Here is a 26,077-nt window from a genome sequence, read left to right as displayed (position 1 = left end):
AATAAGGTCTGAGGTTATCCCAAATCCCGATTATATTCCGAAAGGAATGACCAAACGAACCAGAGGTAACTCACTTTAGGACAAGCTGGTGAGCTCTATAGAGCACAAGTATACAGTTACCTTGTTATAACTACGGACACGCAAAGTAATTTACAGTGAGGTATTATTTTCATGTGCTTTACGGTGAATACTCTGTCCATGTGCTTATGTACATTTCTCCACTAGTTATTTAGCACTAACTTCTATGTTAATATGGAGACATAATTGCTAGCTTGTATGCTAAGACTGGCTTCGTTGTCATTCCTCATGCTGAAGGGCTATTTGGCCTGTTTCTAGAAGTCTGCTCCCTTGTGGACCTTTTTAGTTGCCGTTTTCCTTTGGAAATCAATGGTGCATTTAACCATCATTGGTTATAAATGATTCAAATAGCAGTTTGTTACTTCCTTGTAATATTGTTTATTACTGTATTTGAATTACTCATCATTGCTCTCTTAATTCTGTATTTTCAGACAACCACACACACTTAGAACACCCTGTGAACTGCCATTAAAAACACCCTAACGGCTATCATCTTACTTACCAAAGAATGAGGCCAGGTTTTGTATGACAACCAACATTTTAGTGAACGTACACAATCCCTTTATCCATCCGATAACATTAAGGTGCAGTTTCTCTGAAGAATTAAGAGTGAAGAACCGTATGTGGCGATAACCAACAACAAAAGAGTTAGCTTCCATTTGTTCAAGTATACGGTTGGTGCTCCAAAATGACTATGGCAGATGAACATTACGAGGTTTACACTAGGATTAGCTTTCCAAATCCTAGTGGGGAAATTACAAAATCAGCATCTCGAGGCAACTTTACCTTACAATAACAATGTAATACATTTAAGGAAAAATACCACTCAAACTATTTTCGTTCGCATTTGTTTCATTAGTTCACTGTTGACATGGCCCCAAAATGTTTTACGTCAGCAATCAAGTTTAAGATATAGAACTTCCAAAAATACACAAAGTGTCAAAGTATAATGCTATGAAAAGACATACAAATTATTTTGAAAGTTGTATTTTAAACTTGATTGCTTGACATGCAAAACATTATTGGACCGTATCAACAGTGGACTAATGAAACAAACATGAAAATAGTTTGAGTGGCATTTCCCTTTAAGAGCCAGGGAACAAATGAACTCCCTCCAATTCCACCCAAATATCCACATGGGCCAAGACGATTCAAAAGGCCTAATAGTCACCACAAATTCCATCCAGATTCCCCCTCAAAAAGATAAGACTGAATACAGGACATGATTTGTGCATTTCCCCAGAATAATATGAACTATAAAGAACGTATAGTGTTCAAACAGAAGGGGGAGAATAGGAGGGAGGGGAAAGTGTTTAAGGGAATCATTCAGTAACATTTGTCAGTCAAATGCTTCACTCTCTGGGGAATTATGCTACAGAAAGTCTGACCACATGATTAACTATTGACAACTCTCCCACAGACTTATTGCCATTGCACTGGTCTACTTTGACGCAAGCTACGCACACATTATTTATAATCAACTTATTAAATTGGGTTGCTTTCTATGTTCTACATATGAATTGCATTTAAACCAAAAAATTAAATATATGAGTGTATTTTACACTGATGAGAAGAACCGTGCTTAAATTGTTCAAACTACAATGGAAACCCCAAAATAAATCAACCTAAAAAAGGAGGAAATATCAGTTATCAGAACAGTACATGTGAACAAGGCTGTGCAAGGCTAGCTCAGTCCTACTGAACTACCAAAAAAATTATAATAATTAAATCAACATAATATAACCTAAAACATTTCTGCACCATCATGTTGAAGGAGGATAGTTCTGAGGTGAAAGTCAATGCCCTTAATACAAAGTCAGAATGATTAGCATTAACATGTTTGTGGAGGGAGCAAAACTAATGGAAATATCCAAAGAGTTAGTGAGAATAGAAGCAATCAGTTAAAGTAGAAAGACAAAGACATTAGCTTGAATTCCCCAGAGACTGCTCCCTGTGCAAACCAGACCATGAGAGTTGGATGCCGTCTCCTGCATCTCTCTGAACCGTACACAATGTATACAAAAGGCTTGTGCCGGGTCGTAATCATCAGGGCGCTCATCGGAAAACTAAAATTAGCATTTCACAATGGACAAGTCCAAGTCGTCCCACCTCCCTGTTTCTGTTCATTTTCTTCCGATTGGTGACTAATGAACACGACCCAGCTTCATTGAGGGACAGACCAACCAAGTAGTGGCATAACTACATGAAGAACTGTCCTGCCACATTGGCCACGCCCAGGACAATGAGGAGGCTGTGGAAGATGGCCGAGGGCCAGCTGAGCTCCCCTCTACGCTTCTGGGAGATCATGTGGACTAGAGAGGGGAAGACAAAGACCAGGGCCAGGCCACACGTCGCCCCCGAGTACCTGGGAGGAGAAACAGAGAACAGATCTATATGGACTGAGCAAAAGAGGGGGTGTTATTTTACTGTGAGACTATGGGCTAAACGTGTGTGAAAATAAAATGTTATAGTGTCAATCGTGCATTAATGTCAATGGGGGAATTTGAAGGATAATTTCAATACATTTTTATTTTCCATTTGCAAGGAATACCTTGTTTTTGGTTCTCTTTATCTACAAACATCTTCATAATTTCTCAGTTAACTGTCTCAGCAGCCATCTTACCTTATAATGGAGCCAATGTTGGGGTAATACTTCGCCATGCAGACACCAGTGCCAACGATGAAAATGTTCAGAGTGAAAACGTGGAAGAAACTAGGGGATAAAGAGATGAAGAATTGTAAACATTTTGTAGAAAGCTTGTTTTAACCATCAAAAGCTTCAACACACAAGACTGGCCCCCCTTCCAATGAGGGGTACATTAGCTGGGGTAAAGGCTGCAACTAAGAAACATCACCTTTTCACAATAGATCTGCCATAGGCCAATAACCCATGCCGTTAGATGTTGTAATTAAAACAAATCTGCGATTTTGAAAGCAATGTCCTCCTTCCCCAACTTTTTTCACACTCAGCAGTTTTCCGTGTGTATCAAGAATGGTCCACCACCCAAAGGACATCCAGCCAACTTGACCCAACTGTGGGAAGCATTGGAGTCAACATGGGCCAGCATCCCTGTTGAACGCTTTCAACACCTTGTAGAGTCCATGCCCCGATGAATTAAGGCTGTTCTGAGGGCAAGGGAGGGTGCAACTCAATATTAGGAAGGTGTTCTCAAAATCGAATGTTTTTCACCATTTGGAAGTTCAGTGACCTTATTTTTCCTCCTTCTGCTTTGGCCATGCAGTCAGTACGCTTCGCAAAATGATTGCAGTCTTCGTTATGACATAAAATTTAAAAAATTTAAAAATATGTTTTTAAACTTGACCCTGTATATCTAAAAATTACCATAAAATACTGATTGTTTAAAGCAAAACTATTACTGATGGTGAACCTGAAGAATCTAAATTAAATCTACTGTAAGCCAGTTCAGCAGGAATAGCCAGATGAGTGGTCTCCGGTAACTTAATTTTATTATGGTAAAACACCATTTTCAACAGCACATAGAAAATAACCTATAGCAAATTACATAGGTTGTCACTCAACTAATAAAGCCTAATATCCAACAAGCCATTTTAGCATTTGAAAACTGAAGGTGCTGTGCAGAAGTTCAAGATCAGAACAGGCCGCCACTGATATTACCTCGGGCTAGTCAGCACGAAGCTGTGCACAGTGCAGCAGTTTGACTAGGCTACTGATATTACCTCAGTCTGGTCAGCACGAAGCTGGGCACAGTGCAGCAGTTTGACTAGGCCACTGATATTACCTCAGTCTGGTCAGCATGAAGCTGTGCACAGTGCAGCAGTTTGACTAGGCTACTGATATTACCTCAGTCTGGTCAGCACGAAGCTGGGCACAGTGAAACAGTTTGACTAGGCTACTGATATTACCTCAGTCTGGTCAGCACGAAGCTGGGCACAGTGCAGCAGTTTGACTAGGCTACTGATATTACCTCAGTCTGGTCAGCACGAAGCTGGGCACAGTGAAACAGTTTGACTAGGCTACTGATATTACCTCAGTCTGGTCAGCATGAAGCTGGGCACAGTGCAGCAGTTTGACTAGGCTACTGATATTACCTCAGTCTGGTCAGCATGAAGCTGTGCACAGTGCAGCAGTTTGACTAGGCTACTGATATTACCTCAGTCTGGTCAGCACGAAGCTGGGCACAGTGCAGCAGTTTGACTAGGCTACTGATATTACCTCAGTCTGGTCAGCATGAAGCTGTGCACAGTGCAGCAGTTTGACTAGGCTACTGATATTACCTCAGTCTGGTCAGCACGAAGCTGGGCACAGTGCAGCAGTTTGACTAGGCTACTGATATTACCTCAGTCTGGTCAGCACGAAGCTGGGCACAGTGAAACAGTTTGACTAGGCTACTGATATTACCTCAGTCTGGTCAGCACGAAGCTGGGCACAGTGCAGCAGTTTGACTAGGCTACTGATATTACCTCAGTCTGGTCAGCATGAAGCTGGGCACAGTGCAGCAGTTTGACTAGGCTACTGATATTACCTCAGTCTGGTCAGCACAAAGCTGGGCACAGTGAAACAGTTTGACTAGGCTACTGATATTACCTCAGTCTGGTCAGCATGAAGCTGGGCACAGTGCAGCAGTTTGACTAGGCTACTGATATTACCTCAGTCTGGTCAGCACGAAGCTGGGCACAGTGCAGCAGTTTGACTAGGCTACTGATATTACCTGGGGTTGTTCAGCACACAAAATGACTTGTAGATCAATGACTGAACACAGTTACATGCTTAGTTCATCACTGAAGGAGAAGACGTCACAGAAGATAAAAAGGTATTTTCTTAAGGTAATATCAGCAAAAAACATTTGAGTGAATCGGCGATTCATAACGTTTGAATAGATTTTCTGACCGATGCAGTCATATATTTAAAATCAGGCATATTGATGAACCATTACATCCCTATTAAGGTGCCAAGACAAAACGGGCAGCTGGGTGCTGGTACCCAGACGCGAATGTCTCCCTCTCCTCACTGAATGAATGCTGTCAGTAGATGAATGGCTGATAGAAACTGGTAATTGTGCACATGACTTTACAATTACATTTTAATGAACTGAATGATGAATATGAGGCGGGTGAAGGTGATTGAATACCAAGAAAGCAGCTACTGCTGCCAACAGCGTGTCGTCATCGTCCCCCTCACACACCACAGGGGAGATGTACTGTGTTCTAAATAACTCAACTGGCTAGGTAGCCGGTCTGCCGATCCTAATGTTCTGATTGGATAACGTGAAGCAGTCTCTCACTTCATATTTCCCCCGATCACTTGTCATGGCATGTTTGGATCTGATCATTTAGATTGCCGCTGCCTCCTGTTAGCCTGCTACTATGATACATCCATAGGTGAGGATGTTTGCTCGCAAGCCATCAATGTGAATAATATCTAGCAAGCAAAGTGAGAGTAGGGAAAGAAGAAGAACTGCTGATGAGCATTCTGACTGAGTGACCACAAACATGTCTGCCTGCTGAGGACAGTAAACAGACACACCTCTCTGCGCGCTGCTACTAATCTGCAGCTGTTTTGTTCTATAAACCTGCAGGGACATTGGTATTTTGCCAACATCTACGTCAGCATAATAAAACCCTTCAGTTTTTTTCCGTTCACGAGCATCAACTGTCAGTTTACGGATACGAGCATCAACTGTCAGTTTACGGATACGAGCATCAACTGTCAGTTTACGGATACGAGCATCAACTGTCAGTTTACGGATACGAGCATCAACTGTCAGTTTACGGATACGAGCATCAACTGTCAGTTTACGGATACGAGCATCAACTGTCAGTTTACGGATACGAGCATCAACTGTCAGTTTACGGATACGAGCATCAACTGTCAGTTTACGGATACGATCATCAACTGTCAGTTTACGGATACGATCATCAACTGTCAGTTTACGGATACGAGCATCAACTGTCAGTTTACAGATACGAGCATCAACTGTCAGTTTACGGATACGATTATCAACTGTCAGTTTACGGATACGAGCATCAACTGTCAGTTTACAGATACGAGCATCAACTGTCAGTTTACGGATACGAGCATCAACTGTCAGTTTACGGATACGAGCATCAACTGTCAGTTTACGGATACGAGCATCAACTGTCAGTTTACGGATACGAGCATCAACTGTCAGTTTACGGATACGAGCATCAACTGTCAGTTTACGGATACGAGCATCAACTGTCAGTTTACGGATACGAGCATCAACTGTCAGTTTACAGATACGAGCATCAACTGTCAGTTTACAGATACGAGCATCAACTGTCAGTTTACGGATACGAGCATCAACTGTCAGTTTACGGATACGAGCATCAACTGTCAGTTTACGGATACGAGCATCAACTGTCAGTTTACGGATACGAGCATCAACTGTCAGTTTACAGATACGAGCATCAACTGTCAGTTTACAGATACGAGCATCAACTGTCAGTTTACGGATACGAGCATCAACTGTCAGTTTACGGATACGAGCATCAACTGTCAGTTTACGGATACGAGCATCAACTGTCAGTTTACGGATACGAGCATCAACTGTCAGTTTACGGATACGAGCATCAACTGTCAGTTTACGGATACGAGCATCAACTGTCAGTTTACGGATACGAGCATCAACTGTCAGTTTACAGATACGAGCATCAACTGTCAGTTTACAGATACGAGCATCAACTGTCAGTTTACGGATACGAGCATCAACTGTCAGTTTACGGATACGAGCATCAACTGTCAGTTTACGGATACGAGCATCAACTGTCAGTTTACAGATACGAGCATCAACTGTCAGTTTACAGATACGAGCATCAACTGTCAGTTTACGGATACGAGCATCAACTGTCAGTTTACGGATACGATCACGAGTATAGCCAGGTTGTCACACCTCTAATAACAAAACAGTATGTTCATCTGATTCGTAGGCTGAAGGACACTGCACCCGACAGCCGGATCTTTAACAGGTGCTTGGAGGCTGAGAAGCCCAGCAGTTCTGGTGTTAAAACAATACGTGTTCCTTGAGAATGGTGTACAGTTTTTTTAATTCTCTAGAGTTTCTAAACTCCGGTTCCAGGGTTGAGTCATCTAGGGTTTCTCGTCCACTGTGGGACAAGGCTAGGGCCAGTGGGGGCAGTTGTTACCTGGGGTAGTGTTTGCCGAAGACCTGGCTCATCATCTGGACACGCACCAGGTAGCCCAGCAGGGGGTAGACAGTGGTCATCTGGAAAAGCAGACAGGTCCGTGCCACAAACACCAGCACGTCACTGCTGGGGAAGTTATCCAGGAAGTTCTGTAGTAAACAGACAAGACAGAATGTCAGAAGGGTGGCAACTGTCATTTCATAACCCCAAACTTAAAAAGGAGTAGGGTGAAGTTGCCCCTAGATGCTGATCTTGGGCCAGCTTTGCATTTTCCCCACTAGATGGTTATGGTTAGGATTGAGGGAGGGGAAGCTGATCCTAGATCTGTACCTACGGGAAACCACCCTGGAGCCAACTCAGATACTTGTAGTCATTTAGTGTGTGTGGACACCTGCTCGTCAAACATATCATTCCAAAATCAGGGGCACTAATATGGAGTTGGTCCCCCTTTTGATGCCATAACAGCTTTCACTCGATGTTGGAACATTGCTGCGGGGACTTGCTTCCATTCAACCAAAAGAGCATTAGTGAGGTCAGGCACTGATGTTGGGCAATTAGGCCTGGTTCACAGTCGGCGTTCAAATTCATCCCAATGGGGTTTGATGAGGTTGAGATCAGGGCTCTCTGCAGGCCAGTGAAGTTCTTACACACAGATCTCAACAAACCATTTCTCTATGGACCTCGCTTTGTGCATGGGGGCATTGTCATGCTTTAACAGTGAATGGCCCCAAATTGTTGCCACAAAGTTAGAAGCACAGAATCATATAGAATGTCGTATGGTGTAGCGTTAAGATATCCCTTCACTGGAACTAAGGGACGTAGCCCGAACCATAAAAAACAACCCCAGATCATTATACTTTACAGTTGGCACAGTGTATTCGGTCAGGTAGCATTCTCCTGGCATCTGCCAAACCCAGATTTGTCCATCAGACTGTCAGATGAGGAAGCATGATACATCACTCCAGAGAAAGCGTTTCCACTGCTCCAGAGTCCAATGGAAGCGAGCTTTACACCAGTCCAGCTGACGCTTGGCATTGAGACACTTACAGCACTTATATTTGACCGGGGCCACTCCAGCAGCGCAGAAATTGACAGTGCCCATGTTGAAAGTCTGTGCCACGTTGAAAGTCACTGAGCTCTTCAGTACGAGCCATTCTACTGTCAATGTTTGTCTATGGAGATTGCATGGCTATGTGCGTGATTGTATATACCCGTCAGCAACTTTGATTGTATATACCCGTCAGCAACGGGTGTGGCTGAAATAGCCGAATCCACTAATTTGAAGGGGTGTCCACATACTTTTGTATATATAGCGTAGACATGAGAATTAAGACATAACTGCTAGAGGTGAAGTCAAAGAAGAGGGGAATAATATCCACTCTGCTCTCCTCCATGTCTCAGGACTTGTACTTGTATTGTTCAGTTCCTGTCATTTATGATAAAACCCTCTCTCTTCAAAAGTGAAGTGAAAAGCCTTACTGGTTCAATGCAGTCTTTTGACAGAGGAGGGGAGGGGAACGTAGAAAAGATCAACACTCCCACATATAGGTACGTCAGTCCCACCAGTAGGTAGGCCACAGACAAGTCCCGCACCTGAAATCACAACACAACACTGTTTATTTCATGATAGAACACAATAGACACCACAGATGGAACATGTGTTTCTACACCTGAGTTGCTTGCTGTTTGGGGGGGGTTTAGGCTGGGTTTCTGTACAGCACTTTGTGACATCAGCTGATGTAAGAAGGGCTTTATAAATACATTTGAATTACATCTTTATTACTTAAGGGAAACTTTTTGTTGTTGCTGCTGACAGTGTTCACACAACAGGCTGGGTGCAGCACAGGGTCAGCCGTAGGAGGAAAGTAGGTTAAAAGTTAAGTGCCTTGCTCAAGGGCAACAAAACCATGGTCAAATAGACTGTTCTTCACAGCACTGTTGGTGACCAGGTTATGCTAATATTTAGTCATGCTCACCAGAGTTCAAAGCTTGGCAAAAGAGACAATTGTAGTCTATTTTATCAGGTAAAGGAATTGCTCAAAATCTGCAGGACAAGCATGTGAGGCGTCCAAAGTTTGCTTCCAACAGTAACGGTAGTGAGACTAGAGACTGAATATACTGGGGGTTGTGGGTAAGAGAGAGAAGAAAAAAAAAAGTAGGAACAGGAAACAGAGACCGCAGCCAGACTTAACAATAGAACAATGGGAAGTGAACCGGGTTCTGGTCAAAAGTGCAGTAGGGAATAGGGTCCCATTTGGGACGTACGATTAGTCTAGTCCGTAACGCTGACAAGCCACTTCTTTTCTGTCTCAACAGTGGTTCTCAGAACAAAAAGCACTGACACGGTGTGACTAATGTTAAAAAAAATAGCCCGTTCAGCAAAAAAGTACAAATTTTAAAAAAGGTAAGAATGTGTGTGGTCAAATGTTAATGGTTAGTCATACATAACATCAGCAGTCTCAAACTGATGTAATTGGAGAAAATAAGTGGTTAACGGCCCAGTTAGACCGAACGCTACAGAGCAGTAAGGCATCGCAAAGCTCTCTCTGTGTGGGTGCATCTTCCAAACAGCATGCACAATGTCACATTGGCTGTTAGCCTATCTGGCGAGACCTATCCGTCCTCCAATTGGTTACCGTGCGGTCACGTCACTGCTAATTTGGCTAAACTTTGGACTTCGATGAGTTGATTGGACTAGCTCATGGTCGCTAACAGTCATGTCTTGTTCACCCATTGGAAATAAATTGCATTTGTAGGCGGTTTTCATTTACAGACATTAATCACAAAGCTCTTTAGTGCGTAATATATATATAATAAATAAGAATCCCCACTCTTTACATTGTGAGCAAACATAAAATATATTTTTCAAATGGTCTCTGGTAGTTTGATGGCTAGAGATAGTGCCTGGTGTAATAGAGTTATTTTAAGAACTTTTCGCGACACTAAAAGTCACTTTACATACAAGAAAATCAGCAGGATAAAAAGCTAGAAAATCCCATTAAAAATAAGTATATAAAAGAACACTAAACATAATGACAGACTATCCAGGAAAGTGAACTAGATGGAGGATCAAATCTAAGTCAACAGAGAATCTGGGTAAGCCTGTGTGAAGAGGTGTGTTTTTAGTGTGGACTAGAATATGTGTATGGAGCGTGAGGTTCTGACATGGAGAGGGAGGGAGGTCCAGAGCTGGGGAGCTGCACTGCTGAAAGCCTGGTCTCCCATAGAGCGGAGCCTGGTGCGAGGGAGGGTGAAGAGGCCAGTGTCAGAGGAGCACAGTGAACAGGTGGTAGTGTTGGGGTTCAGGAGGCCAGTGTCAGAGGGGCACAGTGAACAGGTGGTAGTGTTGGGGTTCAGGAGGTAAGTAAGGTATGTGGGCACCAGTCCAACTAACTCACGTTGTTCTCCTGGTGTAATGGAGACATAACCGCTAGCGTGGCCAACTAACTCACGTTGTTCTCCTGGTGTAATGGAGACATAACCGCTAGCGTGGCCAACTAACTCACGTTGTTCTCCTGGTGCTTGTTGCTCTTCATCAAGGTGATGATGCAGTTGTGGATGAAGAAGGCCAAAGTGAGAACACCAGTCAGCTGAGGGAACAGCAGCCTGAATTCTGGGGGGGTGGACACACACACACACGTTACTAAGTTAGTTGCATAAATTAACTTAGAGCCAATAAGGAGGGGTCTGTCATAGTTAAAAACTTGACATGTTATCCTATTGATTTGTAAAGGCATGGCCGCAAACTAAGGTATCAATCTACCCAGACATTCAAATTGAACAGGAAAAGGCACCCCAACTGTCTGCAAACACTGATTAAGATAGCATTGTTGTTTAATGGGCAGACAATATCCAAGGTATTTTGGGGTCAAAGTTGTGGGAAAAAATAAAAAAAATTGCTGGGCCGCCTCATCGTAAACATTAACATCATCGTGACTCATCATTATCGGCACCTATTTGTATACAATTACATCATCATCATCATCATCCATCACCTTTGCCACCTTTTTTTCATAAACAATGAAATCCTAGTCATCATAATAATTTACCTGGGACGTAGAACTGAGTGGATTCTAACCAGTGGAACTCCAGATGAAAGCCCAGACGAATAGCCTTCAGTGTGACCAGGATGAGGAGGTAGACCACAGATATGGTGCCTGGGGGGGGTTGGGGGGGGGGGGTCGACAGAGATCAATGAGGCAATAGAAGTCATACAAGGCAGCCAGAAAACAGAGACACCAAACAATGACTCGCGTCAAGCCGTTCACTTCACTTTAATAAAAAGCTGACTGCTTTTTCAGAGTCAAGCCATTGTTTGCATGCCTCATTGACAACCATGAGCAAAAACGACTACTACTTTCACTAGCCATAGCAAAAAAGGTTATATCATTGAACTGAGCTTTCATTAACGATAGAGAGACAAAAAAAAAAAAACTTGGAAAAATCCATAATAGCTCCTCACAAACATAAATAATGAATTTATAAAATGCATAGATTTTATACTTTTCTCCCAAAGTGTACAGTTGAACACTCCCTTGGTGGAAAATCACTCTAACTAATGCTTACACCTAACCAATGCTTTTAAACCATGACAGGGAAAGTGCAAAAGAACTGGGACTTAGCTTCAGTTAGCATAGACCAGCTCTTAATTCTGGTCCCGGGGACATCTTTGTTTTTGCCGTGACACACCTGATTCCTCTACTCAAAAGGTTTGATGAGTTCATTATTTGAGTCAGGTGTGTAGTGCTAGGGGGAGGAAACTAAAATGTGCATCCCTTTGGGTCCCCGGGACCAGGATTGAGAAACTCTGGCATAGGCTGTTCCTGCAGTCCTTACCCAGGAAGGTGAAGCGGGCGAAGAAGGAAGCAGAGCGGAAGTTGAGCAGTGGTAGCAGCAGGATGATGAGGTAGAATGGGATGGTGTTGGTCTTGCTCCACCAGCGGTCGAACACGGCTGTGTCTGACGTGTCGTTGCCGTAGTAGTAGTTGTTGTTGGTGTTCAGGTAGAGGCCGCTGATGCCGCTGCTGCAGTTCCCTCTGTGGTCCCCCGTGTCGGGGAACGGGCAGATCACTGGGGGAGGCAGATGGGTGTTAGGGAACAGGCAGACCACTGGGGAAGGCAGTTAGGACAGGACAAGGGTGCGGTACTTTAGGACAGAGTTTAGTTTGCCAATGGTTGGCAAAAGCACAATCAGATCTGGGACCAGGCTAGAGGATGGTGACTATAGAAAAAGCCCTTTTGCACATCTGAACGTATCGTGATGGAACACCTAGACAGATGCGTAGAAGATTCAAAAACGAAAGTAAAAAGTTATTTGTTTGGCAAGTATACACAGTGTGCGGCAGTCATTTACATGACTGTCTATGGGGAGAGAGAGGAGCGAACCAGAGCAGGCTATGGGGAGAGAGAGGAGCGAACCAGAGCAGGCTATGGGGAGAGAGAGGAGCGAACCAGAGCAGGCTATGGGGAGAGAGAGGAGCGAACCAGAGCAGGCTATGGGGAGAGAGAGGAGCGAACCAGAGCAGGCTATGGGGAGAGAGAGGAGCGAACCAGAGCAGGCTATGGGGAGAGAGAGGAGCGAACCAGAGCAGGCTATGGGGAGAGAGAGGAGCGAACCAGAGCAGGCTATGGGGAGAGAGAGGAGCGAACCAGAGCAGGCTATGGGAGAGAGAGGAGCGAACCAGAGCAGGCTATGGGGAGAGAGAGGAGCGAACCAGAGCAGGCTATGGGGAGAGAGAGGAGCGAACCAGAGCAGGCTATGGGGAGAGAGAGGAGCGAACCAGAGCAGGCTATGGGGAGAGAGAGGAGCGAACCAGAGCAGGCTATGGGGAGAGAGAGGAGCGAACCAGAGCAGGCTATGGGGAGAGAGAGGAGCGAACCAGAGCAGGCTATGGGAGAGAGAGGAGCGAACCAGAGCAGGCTATGGGGAGAGAGAGGAGCGAACCAGAGCAGGCTATGGGGAGAGAGAGGAGCGAACCAGAGCAGGCTATGGGGAGAGAGAGGAGCGAACCAGAGCAGGCTATGGGGAGAGAGAGGAGCGAACCAGAGCAGGCTATGGGAGAGAGAGGAGCGAACCAGAGCAGGCTATGGGGAGAGAGAGGAGCGAACCAGAGATTGGATAGTGATACATAAATGACACATGAAGAACGAGTCTCACCTCTTTCTGACCCGTTGGTTCCAAACTCTGTATCTGACATGCTGACATTATGCGCATAGTCTGTAGAAGGTGGAAACAGATTAGTAGCAGTTCAAGATGAGCAAGATAACTTTTCAGAAATCCTTTGGTGTATCACTAAATGACGGTTCCTTTCTACTTCTGAAAACATAAATAACGTCAAGTTTGTATAGTTCTCTAAACTCTGTTGTAAATCACAGTATTTGTACTATAGGTTATATTTTGTATAATTGAGAATATTAATTACAGTACACAAATGTATTTAGTTTATAGTTATGACTTACTGTAGATTAATTTATAGAGTTTATAGTTATAAAGGATCTTACTGTAGATAAATTTGCCCGTGTTGAAGAGGAAGTTGGACATTAGGACCCAGTAGACCACCATAGCACCAATGAGTGACACCATGGAAAACACCAGACTGGACCACTGGCCAAACTTCCCAAAGTAATATTTACACACGTCAGGGAACTCCCAGTCTGACGTGTCGATGTACGCTGCAAAAACGGAGACAGACAAATAGGATGTGTGTTTCAAGTCAGTAACAGGGGTGAACAATGTAAGGGTCCCCGAGGGCCACTGTCTACTGGTTTCCCACACATTGTTTTTTTTAGGGGGTCACCATCTTGACCTGTCTGGGTAACCAGGGGTGTTCAATGGCATGAAACAATCACAACAGGTAGAAATGTAATGTGTACAGCTGACATGGCTCACAGTTTTACATGAAACATTTATACCTGATCTACACAATACATTTCTATCTGAAAGTTCAGTAAAGTCACCCCCTCCTGAACAGTCCCCTGGTACCATGTGATTTTAGCATTCAGTTCTATAGAGACAAAAGCAGCAGGGTCGCGTTCAGTACAGTGTGCAACGTCAAATTCAATGGAAACGGTACTGAACGACCAGTTGAAAAACATTGTGATTATGGTAACCCAGAAGGAAGTGACCATATGGTGTGCTGCACGTGTTTTCCGATTTTCAAAATGGTCACACCCATATTGATCAGGCCACACCCACCACACAGGACCCAAACGTACCTCAAAGGCTGTTGAAGAAAGGTGTGCACTGTTTTGGGGACACGTATCGTTCAGCAAAAACCGCCCCGTAATATAGCAAACGTTGAAGCGAACTGAACGCACCCCAGGGTCGTGTACCACTGGCATGCAGTCCATTCGGTTACAGCCTCATTCTAAAAATGGAATTACATTTTTTTTAAATCCCCTCAATCAGACGATACCCCATAATGACAAAGCAAAAACAGGTTTTTAGAAATGTTAGCAAATTTATTACAAATAAAAAAACTGAAATATCAAATTTACATAAGTATTCAGATATTTTACTCAGTACTTTGTTGAAGCACCTTTAGCAGCGATTTCAACCACGAGTCTCCTTGCGTATGACGCTAAAAGCTTGGCACGCCTGTATTTGGGAAGTTTCTCCCATTCTTGTCTGCAGATCCTCTCAGACTCTCAGCTATTTTAGGTCTCTCCAGAGATATTCGATCGGGTTCAAGTCCAGGCTCTGGCTGGGCCACTCAAGGACATTCAGAGACTTGTCCCGAAACCACTGTCTTGGTTGTGTGCTTAAGGTCATTGTACTGTTGGAAGGTGAACCTTTGCCCCAGTCTGAGGTCCTGAGTGCTCTGGAGCAGGTTTTCATCAAGGATCTCTGTACTTTGCACATTCATCTTTCCCTCGATCCTGACTAGTCTCACAGTCTCTGGCGCTGAAAAACATCCCCACAGCATGATGCTGCCACCACCATGGTTCACTGTAGGGATGGTGCCAGGTTTCCTCCAGATGTGACGCTTAGCAGTCAGGCCAAAGAGTTCAATCTTGGTTTCAGCAGACCGGAGAATCTTGTTTCTCATGGTCAGAGTCCTTTATGTGCCTTTTGGCAAACTCCAAGCAGGCTGTCATGTGCCTTTTAATGAGGAGTGGTTTCCATCTGGCCACTCTACCATGAAGGCCTGATTGGTGGAGGGCTGAACAGATGGTTGTCCTTCTGGAAGGTTCTCCCATCTCTACAGAGGAACTCTAGAGCTCTTTCAGAGTGACCATCGGGTTCCTGGTCACCTCCCTGACCAAGGCCCTTCTCCCTTGATTGCTCAGTTTGGCTGGGCAGACAGCTGTAGGAAGAGTCTTGGTAGTTCCAAACTTCTTCCATTTAAGAATGATGGAGGCCACGGTGTTCTTGGGGACCTTCAATGCTGCAGACATTTTTGGGTACCTTTCCCCAGATCTGTGCCTTTGACACAATCCTGTCTCGGAGCTCTACGAACAATTCCTTTGACTTCATGGCTTGGTTTTTGTTCTGACATCCACTGTCAACTGTGGGACCTTATATAGACAGGTGTGCGCCTTTCCAAATCATGTCTAATCAATTGAATTTACCACAAGTGGACTCCAATCAAGTTGTAGAAACATCAAGGATGCACTTCAGCTCAATTTCAAGTCTCATAGCAAAGGGTCTGAATACTTATGTAAATGAGGTATTCCTGTTTTATTTTTTTTATAAAATCGGCACAAATTTCTAAAAACCTGTTTTGTTTTGTCATTATGGGGTATTGTGTATTGTGTGTAGATGATCAATTTTAGATTAAGGCTGTAATGTAACAAAATGTGGAAAAATGGAAGGGGTCTGAATACTTTCCTCATGCACTGTTATAGAACATGTACTGTAGGCTTGTAAAACAGTAAAGTACTGTCCCACATGTGACCGGGGTTAAACTGCCTAGCTATGACATTACTCAGCGCACCATGCCCCGAGGTGCTAACAGTAGCATGCTGGTGTGACAGCAGCCTCATCTACACTGGGCAACTGCAGACAACTGCTACTCTACAATGTTCTACAGACAACAGCTACTCTACACAATGTGAGGGGACAACAAGGCTGTCAATCATCCCATGTCACATAACTAACCTCTCAAAAGTCTGGCACTTACCTATACAAAGTTTTTTTAAATTTTTTTACGTAAACTTGTGACAGATTTAATACGATCACAACTGTTGCTGAAATAAATACCTTCAGGCCTTCTGGCATCAGACTTGTCAATTGAAAGCAATACAATTTGAACTCTAAACCAGGGGTGTCAAACTCTTTGACCTGGGGCAGCATTCAGTCTTCACCAAAGTCTTAAAATGTATTATATTTCCTTGCCGTAAAATCTGCACAAATAAAAAAGGCCTCTTATCCATCGCTTCAATTTGATGCTCCCTGACTGTCTAGCTTTGTTTCGATTACATGACTGTTAGCAGAGTGAAGACAATACATGTAGATCCATTATAATTTCTATAGCGTCTATATGGTTTTAGTCATTTCAATGTCGATTAATAATTAGTAAAAAAAAAAATATATATATATATATATATATATCATTATTTGTTTTACTAAAACCACACGTGGGCCAGATGTTTGACAGCCCTGATCTAAAACACTTTTAGACAGAGGTGCAAGAAAGACACGTGAGGGGCACCGTCCCACATTTACAAGGGTAGGGGAAACACTTAAGTCACTGCTGATGGTCTTACGTATTGACTTGGGTGATTTGAGCACTCTGAGACAGCAGTAGAGGGTCAGCAGACCCATAGAGATCAGGAGGATGATGCCCAACGTGAACCCTGCCTGCAAGTAGAAGAGTGGGAGTTGGCTACGCATTACACTTTAGCCTGGTCCCAGATCTGTATAACCATGTTAACTATGACAAAATCAGTAGTAGTAGTTGGCGAGACAACACAAACAGATCTGGGATAATGTGGGCTATTACTTACAGTGTTGTCTGGTAGAATTGCAATATGACTATTCAGTTAGGATAGATAAATGAATCACAATTACCTGCTTCACCCCCCCCCCATGGTATACTGAGTATAGATGAATTACCTGCTTTATCCCCCATGGTATACTGAGTATAGATGAATTACCTGCTTTATCCCCCATGGTATACTGAGTATAGATGTCCCCATCATCGTGTTCCATATGGCAAAACTAAGAGGAGAAAATCCCCATGGTTATTTGGAGGATTCATACAATTAGACCAGCTACAGTACATGTAAACCTGTCAACTTGATGTAGCGAGGTAAGATACTAAACCTACATGTAAACCTGTCAACTTGATGTAGCGAGGTAAGATAATAAACCTACATGTAAACCTGTCAACTTGATGTAGCGAGGTAAGATAATAAACCTACATGTAAACCAATCAACTTGATGTAAAGAGGTAAGATAATAAACCTACATGTAAACCTGTCAACTTGATGTAGCGAGGTAAGATAATAAACCTACATGTAAACCAATCAACTTGATGTAAAGAGGTAAGATAATAAACCTACATGTAAACCTGTCAACTTGATGTAAAGAGGTAAGATAATAAACCTACATGTAAACCTGTCAACTTGATGTAGCGAGGTAAGATAATAAACCTACATGTAAACCTGTCAACTTGATGTAGCGAGGTAAGATAATAAACCTACATGTAAACCTGTCAACTTGATGTAGCGAGGTAAGATAATAAACCTACATGTAAACCTGTCAACTTGATGTAGTGAGGTAAGATAATAAACCTACATGTAAACCTGTCAACTTGATGTAAAGAGGTAAGATGAGTAGTGTGATATTTTTTTACAGGCATTTAGCACCATGCAACTAATCTATGGAGCAAATATCAGTGGTGATGGTTGAGCGCTTACATCGTGATGATGCTGGGGTTTTTGGCCCCTCCGTCCCCTCCAGTCACTTTGAAGGCCATCCCCAGAGGACTGTACACGTAGAGCTCCTCTTGACAGGGGATCACATGGTCTGGAGGGCTCTGACATGGGGGGGAAAAAAATAGTTATCTTCTGTTTGGTGCCTAATGAACATGACCCAGAGCTGAATCAACAACCACCTCACTTAGTAGGGGCTAAGCTCTAACCAAATCAATAGGATTTCAGAGTCTAAATGTACACACAGACGGTCCAGTGACCTGTGCTTTGCAGCCACAGCAGAGTGAAGCTACATACCAAGCATTATTGATTAAAGACTTCCTAAAGGGTCTATCAGAGCACCAAACGTGCACGCACAGCAGTGTTCTAGAATATTGGACCATTGGCTTTCATACTTTTCAAATTCTCAACACATTCAAATGAATAGAGGGTGCGTATCGGCGATGGGTATGTTGGGAATTGTGGGGAGGTGTGCAGTCGGGCTGTGCGTCCCCCGCGGCTGGTGGTCTCATAACCACATCACAATGGGATGCCGGACTACACTCTCTTTAGGTAACGGTGCTATTCTCTGTGAAACCTCACAGGTTATGGTAGTGGATGATCAACTGCTTGTCTGAAAGCGGTCAATTTGAACTGGAAGGGTGTAAAGGCGTCAGCATGCTTCAGTTTGGCCGACGCCTAGATGAACCAATCAAGTGTGTTTACATACATAAGACACTTTCACTTGAAATACTTGGAGAAAGCGGCAATAGAACTTTGTCCATTTTGAGATGCTGGAGCCAGTATACACTTCCTCAAAATAGTCTGAATGAATCTAAGATAACAACAAACAAACAAAAAATCTATCATTACATTTTGCTAAGGAAGAACTTAGTTGCACAATTTTACATCTTAACTAAGATGTTTGGTGCAGTATTTCTCAATGAAAAAATATGAATGAATGATGCATGTCTCTGGAATGAAAGACTTATTGAAGAATCCCTACTGTTGACCAATCAATCACAGACGAACGGGGCGTAGACTTCGGCTTGCCTCGAGGGGGAAAAAAAATGTGTGTGCCGGAACAGCCCAAAAAAAACTTTACCGAAGTCCAAAATGTCACAAAAAGTCATCATGACACATTCAAACTCTTCCAAACTGTTTCGTCTGGGAAGCATGCGGGACGCCTTAAGGTTATTGACACGGCCAACTGTTGTTAAGAGACAAAACAGGACTTTTATTCGCCAGAGTGGCGGGACTGTGTAATATGCCATACCAAAACCATTCTCAACAGATCATTGCAGGAAAAATGAAGCCATTGACAATTGCTCATCTACTCTCCCAATGATTGTCCTCTCAATTGGCACGCAATTCTCCACATACAAGTGGCATGAACACAGGTTCCTATGTGCAAGCTCCCAGCTTCACGTGTATGGGCTGATGGATTGGGTGTTCATGAATACTATTTAAACCACTTCATATACAACAAGTCTGATCAATAGGAATACTACTAACAATATGCATCTACTGGTCTTAAAACAGGTGTGTATGTGGTGAGTGTGTGTGTGCACACATGTGGTGTGTGTGTGTGTGTGTTGTTCCAGAAGTCTGTCAGTGTGTGTGTGTGGCCTACCAGCAGTCTGTCAGAGGAGGCAGTGAGTCGGCTGTAGTAGTGCACTCTGCTGCTGAGGACAGAGGCCTCTGCTGACACCCTCTCAGAGGGGTCATTCTCCACTATATTCCGATGCTCCACGTGGAAAGGCCTGAAGACAACACAAACAGAGACAGATTAGGCAGATTATTTGGTTTCATGGATCCAGTTTGAAAACTTTAAAAAAATGCTGTATCTTGAGAAACCCACTGACCTAACATATGAATAATTGGTGAAAGCAAGGGTGTGAAACCATGCCTAACCACACACACTTACAGTACAGATCAGTGATTATCTCAAAGAAGGGAACAAGGAAGGAAACATCTGAAAAGGTATTAGATGGAACCAGGTCCACGCAGTACAATACCATAATGGAACAGCCCTGATTAAATGAGCAAGAAGATTATTTTCTAAGATTTCCAGAACCAATTACACAACCTTTCCTAAAGCATTGGTCAGGATTTTGCCTCAGAAACGTCCTATTCCACACACAGTATGACCGTCATTACACAATGAGAGAAAAAGAGACCGGTACACATTAGACAGCAGTGATGAAAACACTTGTGTACTTTGTCATCCCACAAAACAGATTCTACTGACATCAGAAAAGCATTGTCCAAAGCAGTTAAGTTTGATAGTTAAATTGCTCATAAAAAGACTTGACAAAATAAGAAACATTGACCTCTCCAGTCCTACATTTCTTTGTGCTGTTGCAGTGTCGAGGAGGAACCTGCTAGTAAGCATTTCATTGGACGGAATATCCCACACACATGGTGTAGTTGGTGCTGCAGCGTGAAAAACAATGTCTCCGGGGATCTGGGATAAGTCTACAGCAAAGCAATGCTGCATCTTTCTAATAAATCAAGCTATCACCTTGTTAGAATTTGTGAAATACCAAAGTGGATTAATCCACTGGGTGCCTGGGTTGTGATGCGGCCTGAAACAATCCCTGGGTGAAGTGAGGGCACGCTGTTGACTTCAAACACTGACAGATCATTACTCTTCTGAGGAAGCAGAGTACGGGTTGACCGCCTTCCCCTTTTCACTTTATTGTGTCAAACCAAACTGTGCTGGCTCTGATACTAATGGTGGATGGTAACCAGACCAGCTCGGCACAGTTTGGCTTGGCTTGGTTCGGTTCAGCTCAGGTAGCCTAGTGGTTAGAGCGTCGGACTAGTAACCGAAAGGTAGCAAGATCGAATCCCTGAGCTGACAAGGTAAAAATCTGTCGTTCTGCCACAGAACAGGCAGTTAACCCACTGTTCCTAGGCCGACATTGTAAATAAGAATTTGTTCTTAACTGACTTGCCTAGTTAAATAAAAGGTTAAAAAAAAAAAAAAAACATTTAATAAATTGTGACAAGACTGTTACACCAGGAACTAACCAAGTTAAATAAAAGTTAAGGGCTTCTCCTGGCTAGTAAACAACTCACTGGCATGCTGGGGGGGGCTAATGTGCACAGTAGATTCACATGCAGTCATAACTCCCAGAGTGGATCTATATGGCTTTAGAAAAACATTTTTGGCACTGTGCCATGTGAAAGCAATGCTAGTTCCGATTGTGTGGCACATGAGCGGTCAGTGATTAACTTGAATTAACCTGTCAGGTTAGAGATCTCACTTGAATTTACAGATGGAAGCTTGAAAATATTGAGTCAAACCATTTGTGAGGTAAGTTTCGGATAACAAATGCTCAATAACAGACAATAAAATACTAGTATTATAATCTTAGCAACGTTCATACAAAAGCTGTGTATGCTTATTCCGTCAGATTTTCCACTGTGAGGTACTCCCAGTACAAATGAGATTATGAAATATCTTACCTCCTTGCCCCTCGGTCCAGTGAATCTGTGGAGCCTTTGTCTGTGTAGCTTCCTCTACACACTGGGTCCAGTAGTGGTTTATTGTCCCCTTCCATGATGCTTTAAATCAGTGCCTTACAGTCTTCACCTGAGTAGAGAAGAACAAAAAAATCAACATTTTAGATTTTTTTAAAATGTTAATACTTCCATCCACCAACTTATCCCAACTGTAAAAACTAGATACATCCTTTAAAGCCTCAACACACAGCTTTGTGGTTACACAGCTTGGTTTCTTGTTGCTTTACAAAACACTTTCATTGATAAAGAATTACACCTAATTTGCCCTCCTCAGGAATATCCATTACTGAGCTGCCTACTACTGCATGACTCATTAGGGGTCAGAGGTGAGAACTCACATGCCACCTAACCTCGAGCGAGGACAATCCAACAACAATGCATGCCACTTTCCATTTTGATCAGGGGCTTGTGGCGAACAATTTGATACAGCGAAACCTCTGCCACCCCGAAGTGGACACATTTTTGCACTGGCCCATGGACTACTCCAACTAGTGATGATTATTAGATTGGCCTATCATTGATTACCTCCATTGTTAACTAAAATAGTGGACAAAGCCTTATGATGTCATGTAAGAAGAGTACTTAGAGTCCAATGGTACTGTAGCAAATCTGTATCGGCTACATTAAAATCACACCGATTGGTCATTGTGTTGGGACAAATGTAATCCACTTACAACAAGTAGGCCAGCTGTAGCCTTTAGCCAATTAAAAATAACATTTTAGATTGCATTACAGTAGACTAGTCTAACTCAAATCTCTTTAGTATCATCATCCAGAACTAACAAAAAAAAAATCAATCAACAACAATAATGACTAACTAATGAAATTAGGATGTGGGACAAAAAAAACAACCAAAGTTAATTGATTATCTACAGAGTGATCTGCAATAGCACCAATTTCTTAACATTGTTATTATTTTTGAAGAATTTGTAAAGGCTAATATGTAATTTACCATTACAGGTTACATGGAAGATAAGGTCATAGGTACCCCAGTTAAACATGGGAAAAGAGCTGTTGTTATAAAACATATTGAGAGCGTGTATGTACAACTATGTAGACTAACTTGCAGAACATATGCCACTTCCAGGAAGTGTTAGTTCACAGCTCTGTCTTACGTTCCTAGCGAGGGAGACACACGTACTTGAGGCTTGGTAGTGACAGTGACACACTTAAGGTAGCCAAAATGCCACTGTATCTTATAAACAGAGCAATCTTATCTTATCACCAGTGTCAGATAAACAATATTTAATTTGTCCTATTGCCTAAAGGCTGTTCTAACAACAAGAACTTAAAAAACATGACCTACAAAGCAGCTCAACAGTGTTCCCCCTATATTAATTTAGCAGTGGTGACCCACATACAAACATACATATTTCTACTGAGACTTTTAAATGGATAATCATTCGCTCAATGACTAGGAGTGATTAATACCTCTGAGGGTTTAGAGCTTGAGGTAGTCACCTCATACAAGTACTTGGGAGTATGGCTAGACGGTACACTGTCCTTTTCTCAGCACATATCAAAGCTGCAGGCTAAAGTTAAATCTAGACTTGGTTTCCTCTATCGTAATCGCTCCTCTTTCACCCCAGCTGCCAAACTAACCCTGATTCAGATGACCATCCTACCCATGCTAGATTACGGAGACGCAATTTATAGATTGGTGGTAAAGGTGCTCTCGAGCAGCTAGATGCTCTTTACCATTCAGCCATCAGATTTACCACCAATGCTCCTTATAGGACACATCACTGCACTCTATACTCCTCTGTAAACTGGTCATCTCTGTATACCCATCGCAAGACCCACTGGTTGATGCTTATTTATAAAAACCCTCTTAGGGGGGAGCGAGGCCTATCTGAGATATCTATTTCAGCCCTCGTCCTCCACATACAACACCCGTTCTGCCAGTCACATTCTGTTAAAGGTCCCCAAAGCACACACATCCTTGGGTCGCTCGTCTTTTCAGGTCGCTGCAGCTAGCGACTGGAATGAGCTGCAAACAAACACTCAATCTGGACAGTCTTCATTCAAAGACTCAATCATGGACACTTACTGACAGTTTTACATGATGCATTGTTGTCTTCTTGCCCTTTGTGCTGTTGTCTGTGCCCAATAATGTTTGTACCCGGTGTTGTGCTGCTGCCATGTTGTATTGCTACCATGCTGTGTTGCCATCATGCTGTCTTAGGTCTCTCTTTATGTAGTGTTGTGTTGTCGTGATGTGTGTTTTGTCTATATTTTTTAATCCCAGCCCCTGTCCCCGCAGGAGGCCTTTTGGTAGACCATCTAACTGACTTGCCTAGTTAGATACAGGTTAAATAAATAAAAAATAAAAAACAATGCAGTTCAAGAAATAGAGTTAAGAAAATATTTACTAAATAAACTACTGTTAAAAAAAGTTAAGTCCTAGTTGATATTTCTAGAAATCAGATGATTTCAAGGTACAGCTCAATAGAGCAAGGTACAGCTCAATAAAGCAAGGTAAAGCTTTTTTTTCTCCCACAGTTGTTTTCAAAAAGTGACTTTATATTGGTTTCAATGTGGGGATACTATGCACTTTTTTTTTCTAAAAATAGATTTTAGCCCCTTTTCTCCCCAATTTCGTGGTATTCAATTGTTTGTAGTTACTATCTTGTCTCATGCTCACTGTGTTAAGAAGCAGTGCGGCTTGGTTGGGTTTCGGTGGACACATGGCTTTCGACCTTCGTCTCTCCCAAGCCCGTACGGGAGTTGTAGCGATGAGACAAGATAGGAGCTACTAACAATTGGATACCACGAAATTGGGGAGAAAAGGGGGTAAAAACTTGTAAAAATATATATAAAAAATAATTTATACATAAAAGGCCTAGCTTTCATAAGAAATATACCTATAAAATCAGGGAAGTGGTGAACTGGAATTCTAATGAATGTTGCATGCATGAAGGGGGTCAGTGACTTCACATTATGTGGTTTTACATCTCCATTTTACCTAGACAGGAAGCTTTTGAAAAGTATTGTAAATGGGTCAAATATAGCACAGTAGTTATAGGTAACTAATAAAATGTTGGGCCATTTAGCAATTGGTGGCCCTATGCAGTGTGTAATCTTCATATATGGCTAACAGTCCTGGATGGGAATGCAAAAACATGTTTTATTTTTGCTTACGAGCAATCACCGGTTTTGCAATTTTACGACAGTCCCTAAAACACCTGCGTGTTAAAAACAGTATATTGCCTAATTTCCCGTCTGTTAAGTACGGTGTTCTACTATCGGTTAAAAAAAACAAATGGTGTTTCTTGCGCTCTGCAACAATCTGATACTAGATAGATCACACTCATCTTCCATCGGAGAGCAATTGAGCTCATTTAGTGGGCAAGGTTTCATTATGAGAAACAGCTACTATAGCGTGCTATGTTATCAATAGCAATTAATTGATATTACATACACCGCATACTTACTCAATAGGCACCTAACCAAGAATCTCGTTGACCACCTATGACATACCTAGCTAAGGGATAACAAACAAAGTGGGGGGGTGTAAACATATGAATGTTACCTAGCTAGCTAGCTAGCTACAGGAACGTTACTGTAGCGAGCCGGGGGGGCTGGCTATTTGAACACAAAACAGCTTCTAAAACTATTTAGCTAAATAAACCTTCTTACCTCGAGGTTGTGTTTTAGTCCAGCTTTGCAAACGTATCTACTACACATTATAAAAATGTCTGATACTCACCTCCGGAGGCTGCCCGTCACCAAGACTACTTGTCCGAACGTACAGTTTGAAAAAGAAAACAACACGAACGTGTCATGAACATTCTTCTTCTTCTTCTATACTATTATAGCGGTCCGTAAACAAATGTTTGGTGCATGCCGCCACCTACTGTACAATCCATTGTATATGGTAAAATATGATACAAAATTTGAAAAAAGTTAAATTACCCTGCCAACTATTAACTATTAAACTGTCGTTTAATCAACTATTAAACTGTCGTTTAACCCTATCTAATCCTACACCCGGTCGACGGCCTTGGAGGACAGAACACTACACCTCAACCAGTGGCGGTCACTGCCGTTTAAGATGAGGGAGGACCAGTGCGACTTGGGCAGGAGCTCACCAGAGCTGAGTACCAGCAACTCACATGTCCAGTCCACTGCCTGAGCTCCAGGTCCTCTTATAAAACATTAGTTTAAAAGTATTGTGGAGCTCCTGCACCTAAATGTAAACAGTACTGGCACACAAAATGAGTACCGGCACCTATATCAGTCCATGTCAAGAACCGAGAAGGACAATTATTTTTTTAATGGACATGGCCTTATTTCAATTGCAGCATATGGGATGACTGTCATTCATATTCCATTCACCCAGCTCAATGTAACATCGATAAGTTAAGGCTACTACATGATACTCACATTCTTCCTATACCCATCATGAGGTTGTGACAAACTAGCCTATGAATGAAAGTTTACAAAATAGGTACACAGGTCGAGA

At 42.7% G+C, this 26,077-nt stretch overlaps 1 protein-coding gene across 2 annotated transcripts; it reads right to left on the bottom strand.

Annotated features, from left to right (window-relative positions):
* Window positions 1-432: 432 nt before the first annotated feature.
* Window positions 433-25,433, bottom strand: slc38a9 (solute carrier family 38 member 9). 2 transcript variants are annotated; one of them, XM_036976752.2, is made up of 15 exons: window positions 25,322-25,433; window positions 21,556-21,682; window positions 19,715-19,844; window positions 18,088-18,206; window positions 17,323-17,386; window positions 16,933-17,026; window positions 13,726-13,896; window positions 13,382-13,441; window positions 12,061-12,294; window positions 11,274-11,381; window positions 10,731-10,837; window positions 8,704-8,817; window positions 7,225-7,373; window positions 2,702-2,791; window positions 433-2,443 (listed from the first exon to the last, which is right to left on the bottom strand). In XM_036976752.2, exons 2-15 carry the CDS (start codon window positions 21,648-21,650, stop codon window positions 2,278-2,280), a joined length of 1,701 nt encoding a protein of 566 aa, XP_036832647.1. In that variant the 5' UTR covers window positions 21,651-21,682; window positions 25,322-25,433; the 3' UTR covers window positions 433-2,277. The 2 variants fall into 2 exon arrangements, with proteins under 2 accessions (XP_036832647.1, XP_090089812.1); XM_090233686.1 differs by having other exon boundaries at window positions 17,282-17,386; window positions 25,322-25,397.
* Between the last annotated feature and the right edge of the window lie 644 nt (window positions 25,434-26,077).

The sequence above is a fragment of the Oncorhynchus mykiss genome, chromosome 5, assembly GCF_057628025.1.
Source record: "Oncorhynchus mykiss isolate SJ-2025 chromosome 5, ASM5762802v1, whole genome shotgun sequence".
NCBI classification, from domain to species: Eukaryota; Metazoa; Chordata; class Actinopteri; order Salmoniformes; family Salmonidae; genus Oncorhynchus; species Oncorhynchus mykiss.
This window is presented reverse-complemented; position numbering and strand designations above follow the sequence as displayed.